This window comes from Gobius niger (assembly GCF_951799975.1).
Source record: "Gobius niger genome assembly, chromosome: 20".
NCBI lineage: Eukaryota > Metazoa > Chordata > Actinopteri > Gobiiformes > Gobiidae > Gobius > Gobius niger.
The window spans coordinates 21,711,403-21,728,712 of record NC_136871.1 but is presented as its reverse complement, the minus strand read 5'-3'; the positions used below and the strand labels follow the sequence as shown (position 1 = coordinate 21,728,712).

The 17,310-nt window shown below is 40.6% G+C and overlaps 4 protein-coding genes across 4 annotated transcripts; 2 read left to right on the top strand and 2 right to left on the bottom strand.

Annotated features, from left to right (window-relative positions):
- Positions 1-293: 293 nt before the first annotated feature.
- On the bottom strand, positions 294-4,880 carry slc25a34 (solute carrier family 25 member 34). The gene is made up of 6 exons (XM_079578623.1): positions 4,594-4,880; positions 3,425-4,030; positions 2,643-2,708; positions 2,400-2,552; positions 1,239-1,373; positions 294-908 (listed from the first exon to the last, which is right to left on the bottom strand). Exons 2-6 carry the CDS (start codon positions 3,890-3,892, stop codon positions 726-728), a joined length of 1,005 nt encoding a protein of 334 aa, XP_079434749.1. The 5' UTR covers positions 3,893-4,030; positions 4,594-4,880; the 3' UTR covers positions 294-725.
- Positions 4,881-5,203: 323 nt separating this feature from the next.
- Positions 5,204-9,839, bottom strand: fbxo42 (F-box protein 42). Its single transcript, XM_079578619.1, has 10 exons — positions 9,680-9,839; positions 8,561-8,837; positions 8,343-8,459; positions 8,021-8,155; positions 7,798-7,951; positions 7,611-7,721; positions 7,432-7,528; positions 7,301-7,357; positions 7,112-7,228; positions 5,204-6,764 (listed from the first exon to the last, which is right to left on the bottom strand). Exons 2-10 carry the CDS (start codon positions 8,832-8,834, stop codon positions 5,724-5,726), a joined length of 2,103 nt encoding a protein of 700 aa, XP_079434745.1. The 5' UTR covers positions 8,835-8,837; positions 9,680-9,839; the 3' UTR covers positions 5,204-5,723.
- A 1,827-nt stretch (positions 9,840-11,666) lies between these two features.
- LOC306979617 (SUZ RNA-binding domain-containing-like) lies at positions 11,667-13,931 on the top strand. Its single transcript, XM_079578639.1, has 4 exons — positions 11,667-11,994; positions 12,279-12,328; positions 12,416-12,682; positions 12,742-13,931. Exons 1-4 carry the CDS (start codon positions 11,944-11,946, stop codon positions 12,851-12,853), a joined length of 480 nt encoding a protein of 159 aa, XP_079434765.1. The 5' UTR covers positions 11,667-11,943; the 3' UTR covers positions 12,854-13,931.
- A 141-nt stretch (positions 13,932-14,072) lies between these two features.
- necap2 (NECAP endocytosis associated 2) lies at positions 14,073-16,766 on the top strand. Its single transcript, XM_079578631.1, has 8 exons — positions 14,073-14,231; positions 14,735-14,835; positions 14,988-15,092; positions 15,162-15,243; positions 15,425-15,533; positions 15,611-15,758; positions 16,154-16,241; positions 16,341-16,766. The coding sequence occupies exons 1-8, from the start codon at positions 14,137-14,139 to the stop codon at positions 16,381-16,383; spliced, it is 771 nt and encodes a 256-aa protein (XP_079434757.1). The 5' UTR covers positions 14,073-14,136; the 3' UTR covers positions 16,384-16,766.
- Positions 16,767-17,310: the final 544 nt, after the last annotated feature.

Genomic DNA, 17,310 nt, shown 5'->3' with positions numbered 1-17,310 from the left:
AATAGCACAGTGACATTTATTGTAAGATACATTATCATTTAAATCATGTTTTATGTATGAAATCATGCTTCAAAACAATCTTAAAGTTAAAAAAAAAATGGACCACAAGAAATGAAAATATTCTTCTGTATTGCTATTTAATCACCATTGTTAGAGAGCACTGCAATAATACGTATACAAGTAACACATTTCATATCAAAACTTTATTATTATTGTCTTTGTTCCCGTAGCTAAAGTATTAGCAAAGCAAACAAGGACAGATGTTCATGAATAAGGCAGTCAGTGTTTCAGCAGCTTTGAATATCTACTTTAAAATGTAGACAATCTGTGTCCCTGAACATAACTAGTTGCACTTTCGCATACATACAAATACATCACAGAGGCGTAAACCCTTCATATTAAATCATGTAAAAGTCTCTAGGGAAGTGCTTGCATCAAATACAATGAAATATTAAGTTAGTAGTTTGCCATTATCAATTATTTAAATGGGTTGTAGTCCCGTAAACTGTCAACTATCACACCTGTAGATATAAATCCTGTACACTCTGAAAGCACAGAGTGATTAGCCAGCCAGGTTAATATATCTGCTTTTTTTTTTTTTATTCATGTCCCTTTTAGCTGCCAGCCACCTCACTTTGAAAGGAATAGGTCCTTTAGAATCTTATAACTCCACATGAACCTATTGTGACATGCCAACATTTGGCTCAGCTTGCGCAGACTGGGCTTTAACTTCCTCCACGTTGATTCTTCAGGACCTGTTGTCTCATCACGTCCCAGAACACCATACTGAGTACTGTGTGTGGCGCCAAGCGCAGAAACACGGGCCCCATCCCTTTGTACAGCCCCAGGACGCCCTCTGTCTGACACACTTTGAGCAAACAGTCTGAAAATCCGTGGTACAGGCGACCCTGGAAAACAGAACTGCTTAAAAACAAGACAAATCAAGTCACAAATTAATTCAACTTTACACACTATGTTAGTTACTTACAGTGAAATACTCATGTAATTCACTGTCTAACAGATAATTAGAGCAAAATCTAGAAACATATAGTCCCAATGGGAAGTGAAGTGTTTCTCAATAGAAAGAGCATACAGGTACATCAGAAATCACAAATAGAAGGCAAGACTCAAGCTGCTCTGTTGTTTTTTTCAAGTTATCAATGATTTAGTGTGTAATAGAGATGCCTAAATGTTTCCCATAATTGAATGTCTTTTACTTAAATTCAAAGCTTTATTACCCTTCGTAATTCATCCACGGGCTGATTGTAGAGTCTCGTACTGATGACATCAAATGGAGTCATGGAGATTGCCACAGCGACTCCACTAACCATAGCAGCTATCAGGACGATCAGGAATTTGTTTGAACAAAACAACTGTAAGAAAGGAAGAAAACATTCATAACGCTTTAAAGCTTTTGGTAACCAGAGGTGAGTAGAGTAGCCAGAGAGTAATGTTGCTTTGGAATTGTTTAAAAAGTAGTGGCCCCAATATTTACTCAAGTAAGAATAAAAATGTACCTGGCTGGAGAAAATCGTACTTGAGTACTGTGAGTACTGTGAGTACTGTGAGTACTGAGTAACTGTTTGAGCGTCACTTTTGTAGATTATAATAGAATCATTAAGTAGCACTCACTCAGTTACATTTATTCAAATACACATACAGTACTTTTTACTTCTACTTGAGTAATATTAAAATGAAATATCTGTATAAGTATCTCGTGCCACTGTGAGTAAATCTTTAAGTGACAAGTCTTAATTTTGACACATAAAAATTATGCATTTTGTGTTTTGTTACTTAATTATTCGTAATGATTTCTTTTTATATGTGCTTTTTGTATTTTATTTGATAATATTATAATTTCCACATTATTATGTCACTACTGAAACATGAATTTTATACTCAACCAGTTACTTTTTTTTACTCCTACTTGAGTAATGGTTTGGGTCCCTATTTTTTACTTCTACCTGAGTAGAATTATTCAAAAGTAACCTCCGGTCTAATTTACATGCTCCCTGTATTATTGTTTGTTAACAAAAACATGGGCGTAAGGCCTTTAAAGTGACTGCATCAGATGACTGCTCATCTGAACCAACTTTCAGATGAGCTACGACATGTCCACATAAACTCGTGAAACGTGCTTGTGTCCTCAGATGCAGTTCAAGGCAACCGAGGTTGTAGTGACATTTTTCAACCACTAAGAGCTCATCCTACAGAGATAACCTTTAACTGTTACTGCAGAAATGTCCCTTTACGTCCATATCATTTGCTGGCATACAAGTTTATTGTGTATTGACTTTGAATCTATTTTTTGTAAGTTAAGTGCTTGTACATCATAAATCAACTTGATACTTAACAGTTTGTTCCATGACACACGCTCAAGTGCATGAATAGTTTCCTACCTGGCTCTGTGACACCCATTCCTTGGCTGAGGTGAAGGTGGCGAGTTGAGCAGCTGATCCTACCATTACACGAGGCACTGCCCCATTCACACCCCTCCATAAACCAATCAGGCCATCTCTCCGGTAAATAGTGACAAAAGCATCTGACACACCCTAAGAAGCAAGAACAATGCAGACACTGTGGTGGTTTTCATCACTGTGATTATCTTTTTGGAAGTGTGAATTTGGATCATAATTTCTTACTAAATGGTTGTGCTGGTGTCCCACAGCTATGGCGTGCACAGTCTGAGCCTGCAGATGTGTCTTCACCTGTATGAAAGCAAAAGAAAATGTTTCAATATCTGTATTTGTATCAAAAAAACAATCCAGACTTGTCCATGATAATATTAAAGGCTTAAATTATATGGGCATATCATCAATACATTTGATATGTATACATAGATGTATATGTACAGAATTATGGACTAATATTAAACAACCAGCCTTTACAATAAACAACATTCAATAACAACGACACATGTCTGTAATGGACACGTGGGGGGGAAATGGGACATGGTATATACAGTGCTTTGGTTAAACATGTAATTACATGCAAGTGAAAGTAAAGTGTCATACTTTGAAGGAAATCACTGTCCTGCTAAACGTCCTTTAACATAATGCATAAAAACAGTAACGTTTGAGAAAATAACAATATTAGTGATTTGAGACAAATTGTTGACAAACCCAACTCTTGATCTTTCGCTCTCACGCCCCCTTGATAAAAATAGATTTTGACATTTGACACAGTGTTGACATTGTGTACTTAAATTACATTGTGTTTGTGCTCAGTAATTCCCACAGTGTCAAGATCAAAGTACAATATTCCAAACTAATGGAATGTGTGCCAATGTACAGTCAGATATGTTCAGTGAGGTGCATGGAAATAAGCATTGAGCTTGCTCTATTCTTTATGTTAAACAATAGGGCAAGATATTATGTTCAGGAGTTATTATAAAATATCAGAAGACTGGCAAGCATGAACTTACCAAATATGCTGGTGAAGCAATAAAGGCACCCAGAGCCCCAGCCAGAGCTCCCGACAGGAGACTCCCTCCATGAAAAGAGGTGCTGCCCAGAGCCTCACAGTACGAGTATGTTCCTAACCTCACTCCGTTCATCACTCCTTGATAGATCAGTCCCACAGACAGGCCCTTCTGGAGCCCCTTTACCCCATCGGTTCGTCCCACCATCCACAGGGCCTGGAACACTCCGCGGTAATGTCTATGGTAGGACCCTCGGGAGCGGAGCTCTCCCTGAAGCTGCAGTCGGGTTTTGACCACCTCCAGGGGGTTGGTGAATACACAGGCAGCACAACAGGCCAGTGCGCCCATGGCAAAGTCCAAGGGAGGCCAAGCAACTGGAGGGGGCAGTGATTGCTCATGGGACACTGGAGTGATAGTAGACACCATCCTGGGGGGAGAGTCTTTTGATGGGTCTTGAGAAAACTGTGTCATTCCTCACTAAGAATTGATCTCCAGACTTTCAAACTTTGGACAGTGCGGAGTAGGCACAAAATCCATTTTGCATCTGGGCGTGCGCCGTTCTTTTTCCTAAGTCCAGGTACAAACGGCATCAGTGCATGACTTATACACCTATAAAAACAAACCATCACAACAAGTCACATGTTTTGCTAAATAGACAAAGCACATATCATTGATAGTTAAAGGGTGGAGACTGGGTGTAACATTTCATGTCAAAAAGGCTGCTGTTTATCCCATGCTAAAGTCAAGCGAGAACTAGATCTATATTATAGATCAGCCAACGTGCAGTGGATTCAAGAAGTGTAAAATGTGTACACTACAATAACACATTAAAAGAAGAAATTAGACAAGTTAAAATAACTAATAACTCAGAAGTCTGAGCTCTGCTGTTTTGAACATTCACGTGCAGGTCTGTTGTCCATGACACAGAAAGGCTTTATTTTAACGAATAAAAACATAATATAAACAACTTCCGTATTAAACTTACACAACAGTAACAACCTGGTTATTAATATGAACACTTCCTGAACCCACTCTATGTCGAAGTCACATACAAGTCTAGTCAAGACTTGTCTAGTCAACAGATTTTAGCTATAAACAGGTTATGCACACATTTTCCTGTAATGTGCTTCTTTATCATAAAAATGATCTGTTGTTCATGAACTTGAACTCACTTCGTTTTGAGATCCCGTTCATATCCATTCTTCCTCTCTCACATCACTGTAAACATGTGTCTTCAGCACATTCATTGTCAAAGTCTCCTCCCCTGGACAAGCTCAGAGCCAATGCCAACGCAGTTCCGCCCGACACCTCACATATGCCTGGTTCTGTGCGAATCAAATGGCTGCTTTCTTAGCTGCCCCTGCTCTGCTCCTATAGAATTTCTCTGGGTAAAAGGTTATTGTTGGTCAGAGAGGAGGAGGGAGGCTTGGCAAAAATGTCCCAAATTATAGATAGGTTTTGGGAAAGCATCTTTCACAAATGATTAACCTGAATATAGATGTATATTCTTTGTTTATTTCAAACTTGCATACAACAGAATGTCAATTTGTCACAGGTTAAAAACAGATTGAACGGTTAAAAACCTTTGTCTATCGTGCTTTAATTTTGCGATATGAACTGCTATACTATCATAATATGCAATAAGCTGGTGAAAATGTTTTGATGTGTAACTGTGTTTCCATACAATTAATTCTGAGTGCCACAATCAACAAAAGTCATGTTTAAAGCAAAGCTAGAAACCACATCTAAACCAGATACCAACCAAATAATGTGAGGACTAAATTAGAGCAGACATGTGAGGCCTTTATTGTTTAACTATGTTGATATAGTACAGTGCCACCACTCATGGCCCCCAACACACATTAGTCAACAACATAACCACCGTCCGTGCACGCTCACTCGCACTCACACTTGTAAACTTTGCAGGCCGAAAGAGGATACAAAAAGCAAAGGAGTTCTCTTCCAACATCATCCAGGTTTTTCAACGTCCAGATGAGGGGTACAGCGAAAACAGTCAATGTTATAGTCAGGTGGATAATTGCTGGGAACACAAATATTCCCTGTAACATCTAAAGTTCCATACACAGGGCTCATTCAAACATGTTTTAACAAGGTGTAGCTGGAGAGTTTTATTTTGGATGTTGGTTTTAGGATAATGGAGAATTCAATAATACATCTAACAGCAATGTTATTATCCACTAGTCTTTTCCTTTATCCTTTATGCTCGAAAAGGCCTTAGGTGTCAGTTCCCTTGTTTAGTCACTAGGTGGTAGTGTCAGTCTTCTAATTGTTACTTGCTGCATTACCTTTTAGCACGCACAAAGTACAAGGCATTAGTTTTAGGGTAGTACTTCACGTTCTGCTTTTTGTCCATTAGACCTCCAAATATAATGAGCTCTCCTCTGCCCTGTACAACAGTGTGCAAACTGGTCTCTGGAGGTCCTGTCACAGCGGCGGGAGTCCCGTTTCCATAAACTCTCCAGGAAACCACACCAGCAGACTTGGCCCTGGATACATCCAACACATACATCTGCATGGGCTTGCAGTTAAGTGACTGATAAAGAGGCTTTCCTACATTTAGGCTCTGAGGCGGGTGGTGCCCTAGCCGTCGTGCAATAGGTGGAATAGCATGTCCATCTGCAGCAGCTGCCTGTGGAGGGCTATGAGAGGACGGGGGAGTTCCTGGGGGACCTGCTCCTCCACTGCCTCCAGTAGAGGCTCCGTGGTTCTGAAGAGAGGACGAAGGGGACACAGAGGAGGAAGAGGGTACAGATGACTTGTTTTTGACCGCTTCTAGGCCACGTCGGAGTGCAGCAGGGGATACAGCCCCTGGCGGAGTGCGTGGGGAGCCTGAGGGAGGGGTATGCAGACCATTAGTGGTGGGAAGCTCTGAATGATGAGAGGCAGATGGAGGAGACTCCCATCCATAGTCTGTAGAGGCAGGAGTATGGAGGCGAAGGGGGGGAGATGCAGCCTGGGCCGGGCTGCTGCGAGGAGGTGGGGAAGAGCCGTTCAACAGAGGGGGAAGTGGAGGACTATCTGGGGCTTGTGAAGGAGAAGCCTGTTGAGATGAAGACGGACTTCCTTCTTTGGCACTTCCTCTGGCTGAGGGGCGTGGCCGCAGTGTACCCCACCGACCGTTAACACATGGAGCCTCTTCCAAAGCTCCCAGGACCACCCCAGCAGCCCCGCTGCGAACTGGCGATTGAGAACGCAGCGAAGGGGGTTCAGGACCCAATGGAGCGGGTGTGGCACTTATGGGGGATGGTCGCGAGTTTAGACTTGGACTGAGAGGTGCACGACCCGATGGAGCTTGTGAGAAAACCACCACACATTGGCCCACCTGTAGAGAAAGAGGAAGATCATTCAGACTGCAACACCAATTGTGTTTCTACCTAACAGCAATGCTTCATGAGTTAATATGTGAACAGTTCAAACAGTGGTTGTGGGTTTGGTTTGCGTCAATAAGCTGTTCTGAAAGGAAACAAGTTCTTCATCTTTTTTGCCATTGTTCCTTGTTGTTGTTTTGTTTACATTGATTGTACTATGTGAAATGAAATGTTTTATCATTTTGAGTTGGTGGTAAGCGCTCATAAGCTTCTTGCTACAGCCTACTCCTTTTGAGCAAAATGTATGCTCAAATAAATAAATACAATTAAATAAACGAAAAAGAAAGAAAGAAAATCTTACCTTACAAGCTGGATGACACCACAGTTCAGGGGCACCATGATCCTCATTTTCTACCTGAAGCTGTTGCCATCTCCATGGTGGTGTGCCCATGTGAAGGAGCCAGGCATCTTTGAGAAGCTGAAAAAAGAAAAATAATAACTTGGAAGACTGTCACAAAAACATAGCCAAAGTATGTAAAACTTCACTTACTGCATTTGGACCACCACAACCTCCCAAAATGAGCAAGGTCTGATCATCTATCACAATCTATAACAAACAACAACTATTAGCATCTTGTTAATAACATTAAGTTTCTAAAATGACATGAGGTGGATAATTACTTGAGACTGGCCACCTCTTGGGTGTGGCAAAGGTCCCGAAATGAGAGGTTTGGACCACGACCATTGCTCGAGATCCAAAACCCAAACTTCATTACTCCTACAAAACAATTCCAAACCATTAAGTAAGATATGTCCAACTGTCAATACAGTTTCAAAACAAAATCATGAGCAGTCTTTACATTTGTCGAGCTCCAAGTGACCCTCCAAAAACCACCATAGTGTTTCCAATTACAGATGAAGAGTGGCCAGCCATAGGTGGAGGTCCATGTGTAGTCACTATACAATTCCACCTAATACAAGTCAAATTAATTAACATCCATAGCATCAGTATGTATGCCTGTGGTATACGTCTATGAATCTTCTCACCAGTTTTTTGAAGGTGAGTATGTGTGGATTTCATCAAAAAAGCGTTCAGGCTGATGCAGTGGATAGGGACTAGGCCGAGTCCATCCACCAAATAGTACCAACAGCTCTTTGTGCATTACTAAAGTGGCTCCAGCTTTAGGGGAAGGATATGAACCTGCAAAATCCATATTTAGTAATACAGTAATAAAGAATTCCAATGTAAACTTTTACAACACACTTCTACCTGACGCTAAGGGACGGATCCACTCTTTGCTGTTAAGGTCAAGTCTCCATAGGTCATTAAAGGCAGCGTTGCAGCTACTCTGAGTGCAGCCCCCAAACACATACATGGACTGATTGGAGTCGTAATAGCAAGCACCTGCACAAAAAACAATATACCTTTCACTAGATTTAATTTTCCAACTGGGATATTACATTTCTCAAAATTGTATACATTCTACTTATTCCTCAGATTAAATTAACTTTGTTTATGAGAAACTTGATAAAAAAATAAAAGTAATTCTTAAAACTTTATTGACCAAAGAGATTAAAAGTTAAATACTTACTGTGCGAAAAGCGTTGAGTGATTGGAGTTCCTGGATATGGGTATGTCCTACTTTCCCACTGGATATTTCCCTCCTGAACAGCTCTCAGAAAACCGTGGTAGCACTGATAAGCTACTCCTAAAGTGGAAGAAGAAAAAAAATCGTGAATGAAGGCTCATTTATTGATTAAAAAAAAAGATCTACTAATAATGGTTTAACCAATTATTTTAGAAACATACCTTTAATGAGGCGATACCACTGCTTACACACAAGCGCAGCAGTCTTTTGCTCCTGGTAGGGTGATAAGAAAGACAATATGTACTCCAAAACTTCCTCTGGAAGCTCCAACATTGTCCTCCCAGCTCCAGTGCCAAAAATGTCCATGTTCCCCTTCTTTCTGTATGACCCTGTGTTTTCATTGACTTCCTCCGTTATCCTAGCAGGCTCGGTACCACTGTCCTCTGTATCCATGGCAACAAAGCATCCATCCTCACTGTCAGGAGAACGAGACATTATCTGCAAAGACATAGGCAATCGGTGTTAGTACATATCATCAAGATCATGTTTTACAAAACAATATGTCATTATTTTGTTATAATCATTACCTTTACATCAAAAGGGCATACATACAGTTTTTATTTTATTTTATTTTAAATGGTGTTAATGTAACAGGCACAGGGAATTGTATGATGAACAAGATACTGTATTACCACAATAAACCAGTGGCACCGTAACACCTCATCTAAATTACTTTCCCATCACTTACTGAAACATATTGCACAAACGGGTGGTGTCCGACAAAGCAGCTGGTCCCATCTCGTATTGATGCATTCCAATCTCACAATGTAATCAAATATACAATGCTAATAGCGATTAGCAAACAGCCAGTGTTACAAGTCAAACAGCATCATTTTCCAATTATTTCGAAAAATAAAGACGCTTTTGGCAAACGCCTTTTGGAAGACAGATCAGCGCAGGACTGTTTAACATGAAATGATTTAAAAAGAAAGGACAGGCTAGCGCTAATGTCTGTCGAGCATTAGAGCTAACGCTAGCTAGCATCAGTGCTGCTTTCGCTAACACAATAAAGCGCAATTGACATTTGCTTTAGAACGATTAACCAAGAATCATATACGCAAATGCATTGGTTTAGCATTATAACAGAAAGACTGCCATCTAAAATGTTACACCTTCTAAATCTGAGCCAAAAAGCTAAAGAAGACATGTAGCACTGTCCACAGCTGATGATACGTGCTAACATTGAGAAGGAACTGTTGATTAGCTGCTCTGATCAAAAGCTACATCTGTGTAAAGACACGTCCATTAATAACATGACATTGTTGTGAGTCAGCTAATACCTTTGTTTCAGGTGTAGAAGTTGTATTCACTCAGTCCTCTTCTGTCCGGGTATCAGCTCCAGAGGCTCTGCTGCAGCCTCCAGACTGTCGCCATCTTTCGCCTGGTGAGGATCCTCCGCAGCCGAACACCACCGAGTCGACCCCCAGCTCCACCGCGGGGCCAGGGTGGGACCAAGTCAGGCCACTACACAACAGAGTGACAAGTTTAAAGGTGATATACAAACAAACAAAAATATACATAGCTAGAATTATTTTTCTTTAAATGCACAACAGTGGACAGAATTAAGCATAAAGTAATAGTGAAAGCTAGGCTGTCAAGAGAAGGGGTAAACTTTTATGGCTGGGACCCCAAAATTGACCCTTAAACGACTCGGGACCCCCATTGTATAAAGTTATTGCCTCTTGCGCTACTTTAGGCCAGAAAAAAACATTTTATAATCAAGTTAATATGTATCTAAACATTTTATTTGTAATAATTGAATGATTTCACTAAGTATAGGCTGATTTACACTAAAACATATACTAAGAACAGTAGCATTTTTCTTTTTTGTTTCACCTGGGGACCCCTACCCAAGGCCTCGTGACCCCCCGAGTTGTCCCGACCCCCCCTTTGGGAACCACTGGTCTAGAGCACAGTGAAGAATGATGTTCACATGTCATCACAACATTCTAAACAGTCCAAAAATTAAACTTGATTTGGTGCAGCTAAATATTCTATTGTGGTAACTGCGGTAACCGTCAAAATGCAGAATTTTCGAATGTTTGTATGAGTAATATCTACGGTATGTAAGGCTGGACCTATCCACATGAAACAAAACTGTCACAAAGTTCAACGTCCTCTCTCTCAGCACACTTGACCTGCCAAATTACTGACTCATAAAAGTGTCCAAAATTTGTGACTGACAATGTAAAAAACAGTCTGCTTGGTCAGATTAAAGGACTTTGAGCACTAAAATTAAGATTAACATTGTCCAATCACTTCCAAATAATGATCATAAACTTTACAGCTTGGCCAAAATGCATTACACAAAAGACACAATATACTGTTGGCATATATATTATCAATAATACACAAGAACAACAAGGTGGTTAAAACTCAAACATTGTCAAATGCCATTGAACAAAGATCTTTTTTAACCTTGTTTCAAATTCAAATATATGAACCATAAGTGAAGCCTGTGAAAGGGTTGCTCCTGTGATATTATACACAACGTATTCAGTAAAAATAGATTTCAGTGCCTGCTTTTGGAACTGCATTACTGTGCTGCGTCCAAATGGACCTGTAGGCACAATGAGGCATAGAATTCAGAATTGGTTTTATTGCCATTGTTAGTAAACAGGTTCACAATCGGAACTTTCTTCGGATCAACTGTGCAACATGAAACATATAACATGAAAAATATACAAAATATTTTAATATATATACATAATAAAATATAAAACTGTAAGGGTATGCATAAGGTATATAAAAATAAAATATAAAAAAAACAAAATTTGACACAGAGCAACAGCGTGAATGGATCCAGGTGTATAAGTGTTAGCAGCAGATACCACATAGTGCAATAGAGCCGTGTGCAGTGTTATTACATCCATGAGTTGGATACAGAGTTATTGGATCTTTTTTTGATGGCAAAGGGGAAACAACTGTTCTTGTGGCGGGAGGTGTGGGTATAGATGGACCGTAGCCTCCTGCCTGAGGGGAGAGGGATGAATAGTCCATGTCCAGGGTGAGAAGGGTCAGCTGTGCTCCGACCTACACGCCTCCGGGTCCTGGAGGTGTACAGGCCATAGTGCAGGCCCTCAAGAGATGGGAGCCCTGCCTGCACCCACGGGAGTTTGACTTTCAAAGAAAAACGACATAATGATTTGGGAGGAATGTGCTTGAAGTATCTATGCGCCACCAAACAGTTCTGTCTAGGTCGCTAAAATGGCTAGCAGCGGCCTTGCTACGGGTGCTTGATGGGAAATGAAGTCCTTTCCATCTGAAGCGCTCGCGAGAGGGGGGCGCGACCACGTCAGACATACAGGAAACAGGACCGAGCTCAACAGAGGAGCATCAACCGAGGATTTACCTCACAGGCTAGCAACCAGACAAGTGGAGTTAGAGAAATGCGCGCATCCGATGATCTATTACATATTTCTTAACACCCACAACCCACATGACTGCTGACAAGCGTTATCTGTAACCCATTAAAGCGCCAGTGTGAGAGACATCTGTTAGCCAGTTCTGCTAAAGGGGCTAACAGCTCGCAAACCTGTAAAACATGGACGATGAAGATGTTGCCGAAAGCTGGGAAGAGGCGGCGGACAGCGGGGTAAAGCCGATAGATCTACCTTAGTTAGCCTTATTTTATGATGTGGTTTGCAAATGGGAGTTTAGTTTAAGTAGTCAAAACAAACACCAGCTCGTCTGTTCTTGATGCTAAAGATAAGCTGTTAACATTGTTTCAACATGAAATATATTCAGGCCTTATAGTGCCTCAATATATAGCAATTGTCCCACAACATATTGACAAGCTAACTCTACCGACTTATGCTTTGTGTGTGAAATTGTGTCTTAAATGTTAAGTGTAATGCTTGGTACATCTTTTATTTACAGGAAATAGAGAGAAGGCTTGAAGCAAAGCTGAAGATAAATGAAGAAGCAAAGTAAGAAATTAAGTTGTAATCATAAAAATGTGGCACACATTTTTTTTCCTCTGACATTTTTCCAACTCATTTTTCCCTCTCATGCAGGAAGGCTAATTTGAGCTCAAGAAGTTCTCCAATACGGACAGCCATTGTGATTCAAGATGACTCTCTCCCTGCAGCACCCCCACCACAAATTCGGATTTTAAAGCGTCCTACAAATAATGACACAACCAACAGCTCAGCATCCTCTGCACGCCCCCAGCAGACAAAGACTTTAGCCCAGCGTGAGGCAGAGTATGCTGAAGCTCGAAGAAGGATTTTGGGCAGTGCTTCGTCAGATGACACACCTCAAGACAGTTCCTGCCAAGACAGGTACAATTCATAAAGCAATTTAAGTGTATATGTTTTCTAATATATCTTTGTCCTTTTAGGCCTGCTCGTCTGAATGTGCAACAGCAATCCGAATCTGTTCGACCAAACAATCAAATCATTCGGCAGCCCACTGGTCCAGATGGCACAACAGGCTTTCATCATTGTAGATAAGGGGCTTTTTCCATAAGGAACTGACTGTTCCCTGTGTGCTCTCAAAGGGTGGCAGTTAAAGAGTTGTGGCACAGCAAAATGTTTGAATAATTTCTCAGACACAAATTATTTGTGTAAATTTGTGTTCACTCCTCTTACTGGCTCCTGACCCTGTCCTCTGTGGGTGGATCATGGATCAGCCGAGTGCTAAGACCCCCCCGAGTCCTCACACTGTGACCTCCTCACACTGTGATTAATTCAGTAAACCAAGAGGTGCCCAGGGTTGTATCAGAAAGTGCATAATGCTTCCTCCTCTGAAGGCAGATGTGGATGTGCCATTTCTGGAAACCTGCACATCAAAGCGGCCATGGCCGAAGCGGACAGTGCTCTTCAAGAGGAGTTCTGATCTGTATCAGTTTACGGTTCACAAAGTGACAACACCAAAGGGTTGTGAACAGTACTAAGACACAGGGTGAACAGTGTTTTAAAGATACATTTTTAAAAAGACACTGGGGTTGGCCCAAACCAGGATGTTGAAATTCCTATGGATGCCGAGATGGCTGGCACTGGCCAAAGATGACAGGAGAACCGGATGTTCCTTAGTCCTGACTTCCATAAGCAATAATATTTTTTTACTTATTCAGCTGTTTTCTTCAGGACAACATTGTAAAAAACAACAACACAAGAACACTCATTCTAACCCCTGTATTTTACGTTAATTTTGAACACAATATGTATTGTAACATTTTATCCTTTGTAGGCATCAGTGCAAGGCAAACAAGGAAAGTCCATGAGCATGATCTATTGAAAGATTATCTTGATTCTGTAAACAACTCTGTTCATAATCAAATAGGGAGAAGAAATAGTTGAGCAGAAGTCAATTGCCTTAAGTGTCTAAAGCTCAGATTTTCAGATCAACTGATGTGTGTAAGTTGAACATAGTTGTCCAAAAAGTCATAGAAGCTTACATGTGTTTTCAGAAATGAAAATTGTATCACTTTCTTTGTGCAGATCTCAAAATTGATGCCAGTTAAATCATGAGAATTAACTTTGATTTAGTCCATAAGTGTGAACTGTCGTGGGCCTATTTGAACACAGAATTACCCTTTAATAAATTTGCAAAAAAAAAGACGTGAGTGGCGTTGTTGCGTAAAACACCACGGTACAGTTTTGTGTAATGTAATCCACCATAAGCCTGTGTAACGCGCTTCCTCACCTGACGGGGGCGCTGTGGGACCAACCAGCTCCAGGCGAGGTGTCCATTGAAAGTCGGAAGTTGTCTGTAGTTAGTGAAACTTCAGAAAATGGCAGAAGACAATAGTTACGAGTCTATTTTATGTGTCAAACCCGAGGTCCATGTGTATCGCATCCCTCCAAGGGCGTCCAACCGAGGATATCGGTAAGAATATGAAGGGGGGAAAACGCGACAACATACGTGTGTCTGCGATTTGTTCACTTGTCAGCTTCTTCAACTGCTCTGCTACTGTTTCAGTGAGTGCTGTCACTGTTTTCAGCTTTTTTACCGTCAAATGTGGTTGCTTTTTACGCCGATTTACAGACGAAACTCTACTCGTGGGAGCTGAATGAGTGACTTAATTATTTATTTAGATTTTGGGGCATCATGTGACCAAGTGAGTGAGGGGCTGGTGAAAGCGCCTGGGCCCAGCTGCCAGATGTTCCCATACTTAAAGGAGTTGTTTTGACAAAAATGGTGTTACTATCTGAACATAAACACACTTTCAACTCAATACCCTGAGTGTACACTTCATTGCGTCTGTCTTTCAGACCTTTTTTTGTTTTGTTTTTCTTCGCCTGAGCTGTCTAATTTCACTTCTCCCTTTTGAAAGGTGGTGATTCATTACCACACTCACTGCTTGGTTTGAGTAATGTCTGCTTCTCCAGGGCTGCGGACTGGAAATTAGATGAACCTGCGTGGAGTGGGAGGATGAAAATTACAGCCAAAGGCAAACTGGCTTTCATCAAACTAGAGGACAGAAACACAGGTAAAAACAATCAGCATTTGAAAATGATACCCACTGTTTTTACAAGGTATGACCAGAAGAGCTCGATACATCTCTCTTGCCTTAAAGTAATGATTTGATAATTCCTATACATCTTGTTTATACGATCTCTGGGCTGTGTGTTTGGCAAATAGGAGAACTGTTTGCACAAGCAGCGGTTGAACAGTATCCTGGAGTTACTATTGAAGCTGTGACAGACTCGAGCAGATATTTTGTGATCCAGATTGATGATGGCAAAGGTGAGAAATAACTTTCAATGCTAAATGGAATCCATGGTTTGTTCAGGTCTTACAGTTTTATTTTTTCAGGACGCCATGCCTTTATTGGAGTGGGCTTCGCTGATCGAGGAGATTCCTTCGACTTCAATGTGGCCTTGCAAGACCATTTTAAGTAAGTTCGAATGAATGAATGAATGATTAAGCATTTTTATTCAAGCGACTGAACAAACCACAACCAAGACAGTGTTTTATAACGGTAAGCAAAGATTGGTCCCTAAAAATGTATTCATTGTAGTTTGTCCATCTCTATTTCCAGCTGTACTTCAAAGCTTGTGTTCTGCTTGTGTTTAAAGGTGGGTGAAACAAGAAGGTGAACTTGCAAAGCTAGAGGCCACCCAAAGTAACGCACCAAAGCTGGATCTGAGTTTTAAAGAAGGACAGACGATCAAAATCAGCATTGGGGTGAGTATTGAGTAGTGAAATAATGATGAGCATAATAACTGGTCATTTATATCTAACTGAAGTGCCAAATTTGACAGAATATAAAGAAAAAAGATGCGGGTGCAGGCAAACCACGCCCTGCGGTTGGGGGTCTATTACCACCTCCGCCCGGGGGTAAAGTTGGAGGAAGCCTCATCCCGCCCCCTGTGGGTCAGCAAACGGCTCCACTTGTCCAGACAAACACCGGTAATCTGCCCGTTGTTACCAAGCCATTGTTCCATCCACAGCATTATGTCTATATACAGTGTATTTAGACCTTTCTGGAAAGAACTTTGAATTACTTTTTGTGCACTATGACTAATGCATTGCCTGGGTATGTGAGGATTTTAAGATCATACCACTAATATAACCAGGGCTTGACCTTAGCAGCCGCTAACTCGCCAAATGTGGGTAGATTTGGGCTGTGGCGGCTGATGCGTCTCCCTCACGAGCCACAGTGACGGCTCAGACTGCTCCCATTAATTTTTCTTCAGTGTCCCCTCATTGACATCTAAACATCATTTTACTGCACAGTTCTAAAATCCCATAGTAACTCCTTTATTTGCTTGCCTATATTGATATTACTTTTTGCTTTTCTTCAGCTTCTCTTCTAGAGTTCGGTTCTCCTGTCTCCAGCGCACCTCCAGCCAGCTCAGACCTTTGGGGAGATTTCGCATCAGCAAGTTCCAAGTAAGGCAGTAAAGCTTCATCGTCATGTCTGCTCATCTTTATTGCATCTATTTTTATTTCGGTCACTCCATTGTCACTCTCATCCCTTCTCGTCCGCAGCTCCAGTAAAGAAGTTAAATCCGGATGGGTGCAGTTTAGCTGAATACAAATGCACACACACTCGGGCTCCTTACATTCCCAGGGCAGGAAAAAGAACGCAGACTGGACTTGCTCTCGTTTGTATCGAATTACACACAACACACTGCTGAACAAACTGTACATATACTTTTTTTTTTTTTTTTTTTAACATAACCCATACTAAAAATTTACATTTGGTTGTCATCTTGTGACCTGCACATTTGTGATGTTTGTTTGATGTTTGAAGGGAATCATTTTCTAGTTTAATTTAAAAGAAACTTTCAAATTCAGTTGTTTTTCAATACATGTCTTTGTCATAAATGTTTTATTTCTTTTTTGGTAACACTTTATTTTACACTACCCTTGATACGTTGTACCTTCCAAATGTAATGAGCTCTGTAACAACGTGTAATAACTTGTACCCATGGGTTAGATACACAATGGAATAATATGTATTTGTAGTTTAGAGGTACATAATGTAATAAGACATAAGATCCTAACTCTAATCCTAACCATAAGGGTCTTACATTATGTACCTCTAAACTACAAATACACATTAGTCCATTGTGTATGTACAGAGGGTACAAGTTAATGCACTTTGTTACAGAGCAGATGACATTGTACTAAATCTTATTGGGTACAATGTATCAAATAAAGTGTTACCATAAAAAAGGCATCTCATTTTCCTATTTTTGGGAAGTCAGAAGATTGCCCAGTGTAATGTATTATGGGTCTAGCACTAACAATATTTTACAATGTTTTCTAAAACTCAGAACTCCAAAACACCTAAACTCTCATTATAATATTTTATAGAATATTTTTTAGGAATTTGTGTTTGTCTTCATTCATCAAATTTGTCAAAGTAATTTTGTTTTTAAATGTGTGGCTTTTACCAAATTGACTCTTTACTTTTGACTATGAACAATCAATTAAGTGCCTTTCAGGAGGAATT